The 14,467-nt window shown below is 39.2% G+C and overlaps 1 protein-coding gene across 1 annotated transcript in view; it reads right to left on the reverse strand.

Moving 5' to 3' along the window:
* Nucleotides 1-14,467, reverse strand: part of RNF169 (ring finger protein 169) — an 86,745-nt gene that overhangs the window by 54,011 nt on the left and 18,267 nt on the right. The window contains exon 2 of the mRNA XM_060104932.1: nucleotides 5,989-6,062. Within this exon, the coding sequence (XP_059960915.1) occupies nucleotides 5,989-6,062 (74 nt within the window). The remainder of the gene's footprint in view (nucleotides 1-5,988; nucleotides 6,063-14,467) is intronic.

Below are 14,467 nucleotides of genomic sequence, written 5' to 3' on the forward strand. Positions count from 1 at the left end.
GCAGATAGCAAAATATTAAAAATAATGATAAAGGCTTAGCAAGGATTTAAAGAAAAGGGACTCTCTTTTACTGTTGGTAAGAGAGTTAAGTTGAAAAAAGTCTTTTGAATATCCACCAAAATACAAAGTGTATATACAATCTGACCTGCACTTTCACTTCTAGGAATCTAACTTAAAGGCAGTATTTGCTCAGATATGTTCATGTATGTTTAGTGCAACATCTCTTCAAAACTGGGGGAAATGGAAAACAATTTAAATGATCAATGGTTAAGTGAATTATGCCTCATCCACACTATGAAATACCATTCAGTATGAAAAAAGTACCTATATGAAAGCACCTGCTGTCCCTCCACAAAGAAAGCACATATTGTTAGAGAAAAAAAAAAAACTGGCTACAGAATAGATCATATTATTCCTCAAAATTCCTAGCTTCTTTGAAGTATTTACCATCAGACTGTAATACCCACAACCCCTCTTTGAGGTAGTCACCTGTCAACTCCCTTATTCACAGAAAACCTTAGCACTTAAGTTTCTGCCCAGCTGCTCCAGTGATATTCCAGAAGATTTCAGTATCAGTATATTCTCTCAGTTTCTTCACTTCCTTCTAGATAAATCTTTTCTTCCATCCTACTTCATTTACCTCCTCCCATAATCATACCCTAAACTCTGTCATGTTCAATAACTAAACCACCTCCCAGTCTCACATTTAACCCTCTCACATTTAGACGACGACTTCTAGGTTTCCAACTTTACTTATATGCTAGTCACCCTACTTTTATAATTCTTTAGCACCATCAAAACTTCCAGTCCACTGACTCTACCACTCTCATTGTCCATCATGTCCTCAATTCCTTCCTCAAACAACCCCCTTAAAATAACCACGGTCCAAAATTACAACAACTTCCTCGTATACACCTTCAAGTCCACAGCATCATTCCCTCTGTCATACTTTTGGTAAAATCCTAACCCTCGTTAAACCCAACCCATTGCTTACTCCAAAAGTGTTCTAATTGGTCTTATTTCCATTCTTGTCCTATGAGGCAGAGACAGCTAGCTGCCTACCCAGTATTCATTCTTTCATTCCTTACTGAAACAACCCCAGGGACTTCCCTGGTGCTGCAGCGGTTAAGAATCTGACTACCAATGCAGGGGACACGCGTTCGATCGCTGGTCCGGGAAGATCCCACATGCCACGGAGCAACTAAGCCTGTGCGCCACACCTACTGAGCCTGTGCTCTAGAGCCTGAGAGCCACAACTACTGAAGCCCGCGCGCCTGGAGCCCATGCTCTGCGACAAGAGAAGACACCACAATGAGAAGTCTGTGCACTGCAACGAAGAGTAGCCCCCATATGCCGCAACTAGAGAAAGCCCGCGTGCAGCAACAAAGACCCAATGCAGCCAAAAATAAAACTAAATAAATTTATAAAAATAAATAAATAAAAGAACCCTAATTTTACTTAGGAAGTTAATGTACCCAGCTAAAACACTATGCTTCCCAGCTTTTCTGGCAGCTAGAGGGAGTCTGTGACACTCAACTACAAAATACAGGTGAAGTCACTCCGTGCGGCTTTGCAGAAGGCTCTTTAAAAGACCCAATTCAGGGCTTCCCTGGTGGCGCAGTGGTTGAGAATCCGCCTGCCGATGCAGGGGACACGGGTTCGTGCCCCGGTCTGGGAAGATCCCACATGCCGCAGAGCGGCTAGGCCCGTGAGCCATGGCCGCTGAGCCTGTGCGTCCGGAGCCTGTGCTCCGCAACGGGAGAGGCCACAACAGTGAGAGGCCCGCGTACCGCACAAAAAAAAAAAAAAAAAAAGACCCAATTCAGCTGACATAGGCCCTTCTGCCTTACCTTCTGTCTACATGGGATTCTACAGAAGATGGTTGATCCACATCACAAGGAGACAGGCACACTTGAAGATGTCTAAACAGAAAAAAAAGGAGCCTGCACCTAGGATGTCCTAGAGCTGCCATAATCAGCCCTGGACAGCTTACCTCCAGCTGTTTGTTACTGGAGAAAAGTAAAACTCTTAATTTATTTGAGTCACTATTTTGGGGTCTCTACTATTCACAGTAAATCCAATTCCTAATTCTTAGACCCATTACAGTTTATTCCCCACACAACAACCAGAGACCTTTTAAAAGTATAATTCAGATCATATTACTGGCTTCCCATCACACTTAAAATAAATTTAAGGTCCTTACCAAGCAACTAGGCCTTCTTTGATCTGGCCCTCTATCTCTCCCAACTCACATCTTACCAAATCCCCATGCCACCCTCGCACCCTTCCACAACTTGTACACTCAGTTCCAGCCACAGTGTTCCTTAAACAAGCCAAACTTGTTTCCATCTCAGGGCCTTTGCATTTGCTGTTCTCTTTGCTGGGAATGCTCTTTCCTCATAAGTTTACTTGGCTTGCTCCCTCATCTCTTTCAGGTAGCAACTCAAATGTTGCCTTCTCTGAGACTTTCCCTGATCACTGTATCGAAAACAGTTTTTTTTGTTTTTTTTTTTTTCTCCTTGCGGCACGTGGGCCTCTCACCACTGTGGCCTCTCCCGCTGCAGAGCACAGGCTCCGGACTCGCAGGCTCAGCGGCCATGGCTCACGGGCCCAGCCGCTCCGTGGCATGTGGGATCCTCCCAGACCGGGGCGCAAACCCGTGTCCCCTGCACCGGCAGGCGGACTCCCAACAACTGCGCCACCAGGGAAGCCCCAAAAACAGTCTTTTTGTGTCTCAAGTTTCCCTTCCACTCCCCTCTAACTCTTCTTACCCTGCTTTATTAATATATATTAATTTGTTTTTTGCTTATTTACTGTACATCTTCCCCACTAGAATGAAATCTCCCTGAGGTCAAGAACCCTGGGTGTCTGCTTCAGCATCATATTCGTAGTACCTGGCACACAGTAAGGACATAATAGATATATGATGAATAAATGAATATACATCATGATCTTATCTATACTAAAAAAGACTAAAGCATATGTGTGAGTGTGTGTGTGTGTGTGTGTGTGTGTGTGTGTAAATATATAAAGGATCTAGGATATACACTAAACTGTTGACACTCATTATCTCTGGGGAAGAAAGTGGAAAATAAGAAAAAGGAGAACTTTCACATTTTGCTCTGCATATTTCTGCATAAAAGACAAAATTAACTACAACACATGGCAGGAAGAAAATTTTAAACATATTTAGAAATATAAACCTATTTATAGAATCATAAAATTTAGAAACATAGTAACCTCAGTAAGCATAACACTACACCATGGGTAGAGGGATCTATGATTAGTAAGCAAACATCTTTTAAAAGAACTAAAATTAGGGGAATAAAATTTCCTGTTAACTTTTTATAGCCCTTATAAAGGTTTTTACTGTCATTTAAACAAAATAATAAAGTATACTAAATAAAAAGTGTATTACACGTCAAATTAGTAATGATGAGTTGTATAGAATTAATTTCCATCGCTTGCTCAGTAGGAACTTTTAAACATCTCCCTCCCCTACGGATTCATCTAGATAATTATATATTTGTTTTGTTTCAGAAAATATGCATTCTAAGACACATCTTTTTTTATCAAATTCTCCATCCAAATATCTAGTGCCTTAATTTTTTTTACTTTATTGAGGCATATTTTTACATATTATATAATTCATCCATTTCAAGTATATAATTCGATGATTTTTAGTAAATTTACCAAGTTGTGGAACACACCATAGATCAGTTTTAGAAATCTTCATTGCTGTAATAAAATCACTCATGACCATTTACTGTTAATCTCCATTGTCATCCCTACTCAATCAACCATAATCTACTGTCTGTCTCTATACTTCTGTCTATTCCTAGACATTTCCTATAAATGGAAACATACAATATGTGGTCTCTTTTACCTGGTTTCTTTCACTTAGCACATTTTTGAGGCTCATCCATCTGGTAGCATGTATCACTGGTTCATCCCTTCTTATTGCTGAATAGTATTCCATTATATGGGTACGCCATGTTAGTGACTTTTGGTTTTATGACTTGTATTTCCATTTTCCAGGTTATACAATGAGTGTAGGATAACCTGGGTACTTGGAGTACGGGTGGGGGGAAACCTATTTAACGTTTATTTAACACAAATGACATAGGTGAGTGTTTTTCAAACCCAATCCAGTTTACGCAGAATGAGATTGTCCTAGCTTCACTCAACAGCATTATGCTATCAGTCGCTTTTAAAACCATTTTCCTGTCCCTCCTTCTTAACAGGAACGAAAGAACAGTTCCCCAAGGTATCCTTCTCTCTCCCAAGGCTTATAAAAAATCTCTACACTCACTATGCCTTCTGCTTTACCTCCTTTTTCTACCTCCAAGTCCCTGTTTTCTCATTATCTTCAAGCTGACAGCTTCAAATTTTCCATATTCTCCAAGTTTCTGAAAAGTTATATTAAAACTAAATATCTGCATATTCTGGAATTTTATTTAAGAGAAATCTGTGGTTCTTTTGATGTAGCCCCGAGAATAATTTGTTTCTGTGTAGAAAAAAGCTTTGTAACTGATTTAAAACGAAAAACAAAAAAACTCACAACACCAATACAAAAGGAGCATGAGGACCCAAGTCAGCATTTGACACTCTCATTTAAAAGAAAAGATCAAAGAATATACAGTAATTAAGCACAGTTTTTTATCTTTTCTTTTTAACATGACCTTATTAAATACTGATCCTTTTTTTTTTTTTTTTTTTTTTTTTTTTTGCGGTACGCGGGCCTCTCACTGTTGTGGCCTCTCCGGTTGTGGAGCACAGGCTCCGGACGCGGAGCACAGGCTCCGGACGCGGAGGCTCAGTGGCCATGGCTCACCGGCCCAGCCGCTCCGTGGCATGTGGGATCTTCCCGGACTGGGGCACGAACCCGTGTCCCCTGCATCGGCAGGCGGATTCTCAACCACTGCGCCGCCAGGGAAGCCCAAAAAGTACACTTTTTTTTTTTTTTTTTTTTTTGCGGTACACGGACCTCTCACTGTTGTGTCTTCTCCCATTGCGGAGCACAGGCTCCGTACGCGCAGGCTCAGCGGCCATGGCTCACGGGCCCAGCCGCTCCGCGGCATGTGGGATCCTCCCGGACCAGGGCACGAACCCGTGTCCCCTGCATCGCCAGGCGGACTCTCAACCACTGGGCCACCAGGGAAGCCTTGATCTTTTTCGTTCAGTCTAAAATGCCACCATAATGTTATTGTCTTGCCTCTGCTTTATAATGATGTCTGATTCAGATTAAGTGGATTATCTGCCTTTATAAAACATTAAATATCTCCATGTAGAATGATTATCTAATCATTTATGAACTTGGGTAAGGGATGGTCGTTCAAGGAGAGGGCTGGGGAAGGATGATACAAATCTTATAACATACTTCTTATTACCAGTCTTTCTGAAGTCTTAATCTTCCAAGTGATTCCCAGACTATTAGCTTGAAAACATCAAAAATAAGATGATGTGGACACAGCTAAAAGCTCTCCCAATGGTAAACGTTCTCTAACTAGAAAATTATTCCACTACCCTTACCAGTCTAAGTTACAGTTCTTCTGTAGTACTTAAGAGAGTGAAAGCAGTAAAAGATAATACCAGCTACATGTAATTAGAGGAACCTTTCAAGATAAAGAAAAATAAGACAAGCTATTACTATTAAAGCTTAAATGTTAGCTTTTATCTAACATTTAAATGCCAAGAATACCTCTCTTGGTGGCCAGTTATTGCAGCAGGTATGTGATAGGCCATGTGAGCTACATTTTCATCTGTGAAAGGACAGCTTAAAAGGGTTAAGGTTTACTCTACTTCCATCATAGCTACAGAATCTAACTAGACCAGTATAAGGTAGGGTACAGAAAGACAGGCTCTGCATTATAAATTTTAAAAATCCCTAGTAAATCAAAACTCCCACTAAGCATTCTTTAATGTCATCATTTCAATTAACTTTAAGAAAATGAATGGCATAATGATACGTATACTGTTATACTGTACCTTTCTCAGGCTTTCATACTCCTCACGAAGTTCCCCAGGCTTGCTTAATTTGATTGGTGCTCTGAATATAAACTCTGCAGGAAAGGGAAAAGAAAACACTTTTTAACAGAACTTTCTAGGAAGGAACCAAGATCTTGTCCTACTGCTGCCCCCACACCATAAACCACATAAAAATTGTGGTCATCTTCCACAATTTGAATATTCATTCATTCATTTAACAAATACTTATTAAAGGGTATAAACCAGGCACAGTTCTAAGCACTGGGGAGAAGCACTGAACAAATAAAGTTCTTACTATCATGGCGTTTACAATATTGTGGGGGGAAACAGACAATAAACAAACAAGTGTGTGTATATAATACAACTGGTGGTACTAAGGGCTATGGAGGAAAATAAACACAGGCTGGAAGGTTACTTTATCAATATATAGATGGTCTGAAGGGTCTCACTGATAAAAGTAACATGTTAAAAGACCTCAAGGAAAACTATATTTAAAGCTCCTAGTTCAACGTTACCAAGTAACATTTTAAATAAGCTAAAGTTTTACTCATAATACTTTGTTACTAATGTTTCTTTCTACTTCTTTTTCAACATTGCCAACAGACTATTTTCCTGTATACAACTTATAAATATTTTCAGTATATAACCTGATTTTTTATCCTCAAAGCCTTCAGTGGTTTTGATCAGCTTACAGAATAAAGTCAAAATTCTTCAATATGTCACTCAAGGTTTTCCAGAGACTGATCACAACTTTATCTTTCTAAAGCACTGTGTCTCTCATCTCTTGACTATCTGGTTACAATATATATATGCCATATACTTCTAACCCTTTTATGCTGTTTCTCAGCTGAAATTTTCTTTTCTCCCCTTCTCAATATCCAGGCCCACAGGAGGCACACAATACACACTGGTTATATAAACAATAAAAATCCAACTTAAGAACAGGAATAAAAGATAAGTCCTAAATGCTATCAAAAAGGAAGGAGAAAATATGCACTTCTGTCTCTTTAAATGTACATGACATTTCGATATACCCCTATGTATATTTAGAGACTTAAACACAGTATTTATTTGAAGACTTACTAACAACTCTATATCCCATTCAGGTTGATAATATTTGTTGTAGAAAAGTTGGCTCCTCAAAGAGCTGACTTTTGTCCTTTTTCAGTTGTCTCAACTACCTTAAAAAGACTCATATACACCAGAGAAATGTGGAAGATTCTTAGACAGGAACACTGGACATAATACAGATGCAGAAATCAGTAACTTAAAGCTCTACCAAGCTGCAGAGAATTATTAGACCTGGGGCTTGGGAGGCAAACACTACATCACCTTCACCCACTTAAAAAAAAGTCCTGAAGACTATTTTAATCATATCTCTTAAGTACATTTCTAATTATAGGCAAATAGTATCTAAAACCAGATGCTTTCAAAGAGGAGGGGAAGAAGGAAGAGAAAAGCAAAACCCTTAAGTCAAAAAAATTCTTTTAATCCATTTATGGAGAACCTATTACCTGAACGATACTTTATATTTTCTCAGTGAATCTTCACAGAAACTTTATAAGGTAGGTATTATACCCATTTTACAATAAGGAAAATGAGAGGTTAATGACTTGCCCAAGGCCACAGAACTAGCACATGGCAAAATTAAGAGAAAAAGAATTAACAGGTATAAAGAGGGAAATTACATAATGATGAAAAAGGCAACCCATCAAGAAGCTATAATAATTATGCACTTGTATGAACCTACAACAGAGCAAAAAAAAAGATTATAAGAGAAATTAATAAATCTAAAATTATAGTAAAAAATTGTAACACACCACAATTAAAAACAGGTAGATCAGGAGGATCAAGGGTAATAAAAATATAGAAAAATTGAACAATAAAATTAACAAACTTGATTATATGTATTTATATATATTTATGAACTCAATGAACAAAATATATATTCCTTAAAGCAAACAAGGGACAATTAAAAATACACTAGGGGGCTTCCCTGGTGGTGCAGTGGTTGAGAGTCCGCCTGCCGATGCAGGGGTCACGGGTTCGTGCCCCGGTCTGGGAAGATCCCACATGCCACGGAGCAGCTGGGCCGTGAGCCCAGGCCGCTGAGCCTGCGCATCCGGAGCCTGTGCTCCACAGCAGGAGAGGCCATAACAGTGAGAGGCCCATGTACCGCAAAAAAAAAAAAAAAAAAAAGAAAAGATACATGCATCCCAATGTTCACAGCAGCACTATTTACAATAGCCAAGACATGGAAGCAACCTAAATGTCCATCGACAGATGAATGGATAAAGAAGATGTGGTACTTATATACAATGGAATATTACTCAGCCATAAAAAAATGAAATAATGGCATTTGGAGCAACATGGATGGACCTAGAGATTATCATACTAGGTGAAGTAAGTCAGACAGAGACAAATACCACAGGATATGGCTTATATGTGGAATCTAAAAAAATGGTACAAGTGAACTTATTTACAAAGCACAAATAGTCACAGATGTAGAAAACAAACATTGTTACTTGGGGGAAGGAGGGAGGAGGGATAAATTGGGAGATTGGGATTGACATGCACACTACTATATATAAAACAGATTACTAATAAGGACCTACTGTATAGCACAGGAAACTCTACTCAATACTCTGTAATGACCTATATGGGAAAGAATCTAAAAAAAGAGTGGATATATGTATACATATAACTGATTCACTTTGCTGTACACCTGAAACTAACACAACATTGTAAATCAACTATACTCCAATAAAAATTTTTTTAAAAAATAAAATGTAATTATGATTGGAAAAAAAAAGAGCTTTCAAAGCTATGAAAAGACATGGAGGAACCTTTAATGCATATTAATTACTAAATGAGAGAAGCCAATCTGAAAATGCTACATACTGTATGTCTCCAACTATATGACATTCTGGAAAAGATAAAACTTTAGAGACAATAAAAAAAATCAGTAGTTCCAAGGACAGAGAAAGTAGGGATGAGTAGGCAGAGCAGAGGATTCTTAGGGCAGTGAAAAAACTCTTTCTAATATTATAATGATGGACACATTTCATTATACATTTGTCCAAACCCACAGAATGTACAACACCAAGAGTCAAATCTACCATTCTGGTGAATGACAGTGATAATGGGGGAGGCTATGAATGTGTGGGGGCAGGGATCATATGGGATATCTCTGTACCTTCCTCTCAATTTTGTTGTAAAACTAAAACTGCTCTAAGAAATAAATTCTTAGGCTGGCGGGGGCGGGGGGGTGGGGACAGAGCAACAACATGTCAAAAGAAGCAGAAAAGGCAACATCACCCTCCTTAGTCCAGAGGAATTAGTCCCAAAACCCACCAATCCCTCCACCAGAATCTATAGGGATTTTCAAGTGTTTCAGTAGCACAGAAACAGCCATTCACCCTTCCTTCATCTCACAGAAAAGAAATACTAGAAACTATTCCAGGTGTCACTGAGCTGCTGAGTATCTTAGTATTTATAAATGAATCCAGTGGTGGAAGTACTTTCTTAATTCCTGTCCTCTGACAACTACAGTTGACCCTTGAACAACGTAGGTTTGAACTGCGCAGGTCCACTTATATGCAGATTTTTTTTCAATAAATACATACTATGGTACCATATGATCTGCGGTTGAATCTGAGGTTGGTTGAATCCACTTATCCACATAAGGTTATACACAGATTGTCAACTGTGCAGGGGGGTCAGTGTCGCTAATGCCCATGTTGTTCAAGGGTCAACTGCACCATGTTTAAAAGAGAAACTCTCTAAGGATATAATACCCTAAGAATGACAAACACACATGGCCAATGACCAAAGCTGAGTACTGCATTCAGTCTAATGTGAACTGTAGGAGAAGCTATACTTCCTTGATGGTCCTTCCTGAAAAAGATTTTCTCTAGGGTGAGGTGACTGGTTATTAATAAAGGCAAACAAACAAAACAATCTATAAGACTAGCATTTTGCTAACTGCACCAAACCCTAAGGAATAAAGTATCATTGTCAAAGAATCCACACTCAGTACAAAATTAGAAAAAGAACCTCACTGAACTATATTGGGAAGACGCTACCCCAATAACTCTCAAATCCAAAGGTAAACATCCCTTGGTACCTGGCTATGCTTGAGTTTTTACCCCTGTATGTTCAATTTCTTATTAGTGCAGCAGAATGAAAAAGAACTTTGGACTTAAGAGTCCCAAGATCTTGATCCTAATTTGAATACTCCCACTTACTAGTTATTTGTCCTTGGGCAAATAAAAAAATCTCTTTGCTAATTTCCATCTCTATCTCCACCACCAGTATCATTCTGATGACTGGCAGTTATATAGCACTTTGATTATGCCAGGCCCATTTCTAAGCACTCTATATTTTAACTCATCTAACCTTCATAATGACCCAATGGAGAGATGCTATTATCCCCACTTTAGAGATGAAGAAACTGAAACACAGAGCATATAACTTGCCCAAGGCTACACTGCTGTAAATGAAAGAGTTATGATTTAAACTCAGGCAATCTGGCTCCAGAATCAGTCCTCTTACCCACTGTTCTTTATTACCTCTTTAATATTAAAAAAAAAAAAGTAAAGAAAAATAAGCTGAACAACCCTATATGACAATGGGCAAAGGACAAGGACATGAACAGGCAGTTTACAGAAACATAAATTCAGATGACTTGTAAACAAATTAAAATATGCTCAATTTTGCTCATTTCAAGATATTAAAAACTTCTGAAACAAAACACTTTTATATATCAGATTGGCAAATATCAAAAAAATTTGATAAAGACAAGAGTTAGCAAGGGTATTCGTTATCTTAATGATGTATCATATATGTGTACAAAGATGTACAGACAAGAATATTCACTGCAGATCAATCACAATACTAAAGACTGGAAACAACCTAAATGTCCTTCTATTTTAGAATGACTGAATAAATAATAAGTGACTGGGATACAATGGATCCTTTCCTATACTGTCTGTTTTTATTCCTGGTCTGGTTTCTTGGTTTACCACGTAATTTTTGTTGGAATGCCATTCATTGTGTTATGAAAAACTATAAAGGCTGTGGATGATATAACATCCTACAGAAGATTCACCATGTTCTCTGACAGGCAATTAGACTAAGGGTAGATCACCTCACAATCCATTCAGGACATGAGCTTACTCAAGGTTGGCTGCAGGCTTTGTAAAACTTGAAAAGTTTGTTCTACCCTAGTTTGTAGCCCTCCGAGGATCCAACTGAGAGTTAAGGGTATTTTCCAAGCCTGCCTGCCTTGGAAGGTCCTCAACTTTTTTCTCCCCGACACTGAAGAACTGCTAAAAGAGTGCTCTGTTTTTCATTAGGCTTCTGGGAAGCTTCTTAACCTTTTACCCTACACAGTTAAAGAATCTGCAAATGCCTCAAGAGAAAAAAAAGCAGGTGGAGAGGCTGGGGGGCAGGGGGAGATGCACCTCCCTTCTCTCTGGGATCTGGGCCTCTCCAGTTTTGGCTGCCTTGGCAGCCCTGAACTATAATTTTTGTATCCTTAGCCCCATGAAGAAAGCTCTGCTGGCTTTTTTGCCTCTTAATAGCTATACTCTCCCTTTGCCAAGAATCCATAAATGTCTGAAGTCCTGGCTGCCTTGGCAATTTACCAATGCCTTCATATAGATTTTTTTTTTAAATCAGGCTTTTCTAGTTATTCTCAGCAGGAGTTTTGGTCTGCTACAATCTGCTCCATCATAGCCAGAAGCAAAATCTACATTCTTCATAAGCAGTGGAGAAGACAAGATTTCCGTCATGAAACCCAAACCATTAATAAAGAGGGAAGAAGCAGTGAGGAAGAAGACAAAAGGAGAGAATATTCTTTTAAGAAAGTCAAGAAAGGAATCTAATAAGGTAGAAAACGTGTGGTTCAAGTCCTAAAGAAACTTACAATCTTACTAGGGAATGAAAAACATACGCAAGTGAAACTACTATAGAATGTGGAAGAGTTATAAAACTAAACACCTGACTGCAGCTCAGAACAGCATGAGGTAGAGGTACACAACAGCAAAAGAAGACAATGAATCAAAGTACATCTTCTACAACAAAACCTATGTAAGTGCAAAGATACACAGGAACCAAGAGGTCATTATCCATATTAATCTCAAGGTTACCTGCTTATACTACCCACCAAACTTCTGAAATACCTTCAAATGGAATATTCGAAAGGAGAAACTTTAATGTTAAATTAGGCATACCATTTAGAAGTAGGAAGGTGGAAACATGGGGAGTGAACCACAAATATGTTCTAAAACCAAACTAAAGTGCTTTCCATTTTATCTACTATTTTTTTGGTTTACTCCTTCTAACTCTCCAAGAGTGCAGATGACAGCCAAGTACCAACTGTCTTAAACTAATGCAATTGCTCCTTTACCTACTTGCCCAAGACATTAACAATTTACAGTAGGCAATATAAAGAGCGTTTACCTGGAAAGAAGAGGAAGTACACAGAGAAAAAGTTAAAAGTTAAGAAAATATTCATATCAAATTTTAAAGCTGCTTACCTAAGTACCATAATTAACACCACAGATTACTGCTATAGTAACTCAAACTGTGTTTTAAAACTATCCTTGGCAAAGAACTAATGAAATCAAGATGTCACAACTCACATACCAAGAACTTAAAACATGTTTGTAACTTTTGACCTAATAATTTCTAGGAATCTTAGAAAATAATCTAAAATACAGATAGGGCCTCCCTGGTGGCGCAGTGGTTAAGAGTCCGCCTGCCGATGCAGGGGATACGGGTTCGTGCCCCGGTCTGGGAGGATCCCATATGCCGCGGAGCGGCTGGGCCCGTGAGCCATGGCCGCTGGGCCTGCGCATCCGGAGCCTGTGCTCCGCAACGGGAGAGGCCACAACAGTGAGAGGCCCGCATACCGCAAAAAGAAAATAAAATAAAATAAAATAAAATAAAATAAAATACAGATAAACTTTTACATAAAAAGATTTTCATTGCAACATTGTTCATAACTGCAAAACAAAAACTGAGAATAACCTAAATGTCCAATATTGAGGGAATGATTAGGCTAATTACAGACCGTCCATACAATGTACTATTATCCTGGCATCAAAATTATATAGAAATATTTTTTTAATAATATGCAATATTGGGCTTCCCTGGTGGTGCACTGGTTAAGAATCCCCTACGGGTTTGAGTCCTGGTCTGGGAAGATCCCACATGCCGCGGAGCAACTAAGCCCATGCGCCACAACTACTGAGCCTGCGCTCTAGAGCCTGTGAGCCACAACTACTGAGCCCGTGAGTCACAACTACTGAAGCCCACGCATCTAGAGCCTGTGCTCTGCAACAAGAGAAGCCACCACAATGAGAAGCCTGCGCACTGCAACAAAGACCCAACACAGCCAAAAATAAAATAAAATAAAATAAATAAATTATAAAAAATGCCATATTGCTTTAATTAGATAGGAAACCATTTATGTTAAATGAGAGATGCAGACGCCAGACTGAATATGCCTTATAATTTCAAACGTGAACATTAAATATAGAAATGGAAATAACAAATGGAAAAGTAACAATAAATTGTAGAAGTCACAAAGGGAGAAGAAAATATTAATTATAACATATCAAGTTATCATACATAAGTGTGTAAGAATAATGAAAACCGTTATCAGAGATCAGGAAGTTAAAGAGGGAAGTGAGCAGTGAGGAAGAGGGAGGTGCTGAGGGAAGAGAAAATACACCAAAAAAAGGCATGAGACCCTTTCCCCAAAGCACTTATTAACATAGCTTATTAGCTAAGACAAAGTCATAAAAAGTTGTAAGAAGAGATTTAAATAATTACAGAGATGATGACAAATGCAAAGTCACAAAATGAACAATTGCCAAATGCATCTTACAAGCAAATGTTCTAACAGACATCTGTAGGAGCAAGAGAACAAGGGCTGGGAAGGAGAGTCAAGGCGTTAGGAAGGTTGGATGAGGCTGAGTCTAACTGGTAAAACTTAGATTAAGTTAAAAGATGGAAGGGGACTTCCCTGGTGGTCCAGTGGTTAAGACTCCGCGCGCCCAATGCAGGAGGCCCGGGTTCGAAGCATGCCACAACAAAGAGCCTGCACGCCACAACAAAGATCCCCTGTGCCACAACTAAGACCCGGCGCAAGTGGTTAAGAATCCACCTGCCAACGCAGGGGACACGGGTTCGAGCCCTCGTCTGGGAAGATCCCACATGCTGCAGAGCAACTAAGCCCGTGAGCCACAACTACTGAGCCTGTGCTCTAGAGTCCGCGAGCCACAACTACTGAAGCCCGTGCACCTAGAGCCCGTACTCCTCAAGAAGAGAAACCACCGCAATGAGAAGCCCGCGCACCATAACAGAGTAGCCCCTGCTTGCCACCCGCACACAGCAACGAAGATCCAACGCAGCCAAAAATTTAAAAATATAAATAAATAAATTTGTAAAAAAAAAAAAAAAAGACCCA

This window comes from Mesoplodon densirostris, chromosome 7, assembly GCF_025265405.1.
Source record: "Mesoplodon densirostris isolate mMesDen1 chromosome 7, mMesDen1 primary haplotype, whole genome shotgun sequence".
Lineage (NCBI taxonomy): Eukaryota > Metazoa > Chordata > Mammalia > Artiodactyla > Ziphiidae > Mesoplodon > Mesoplodon densirostris.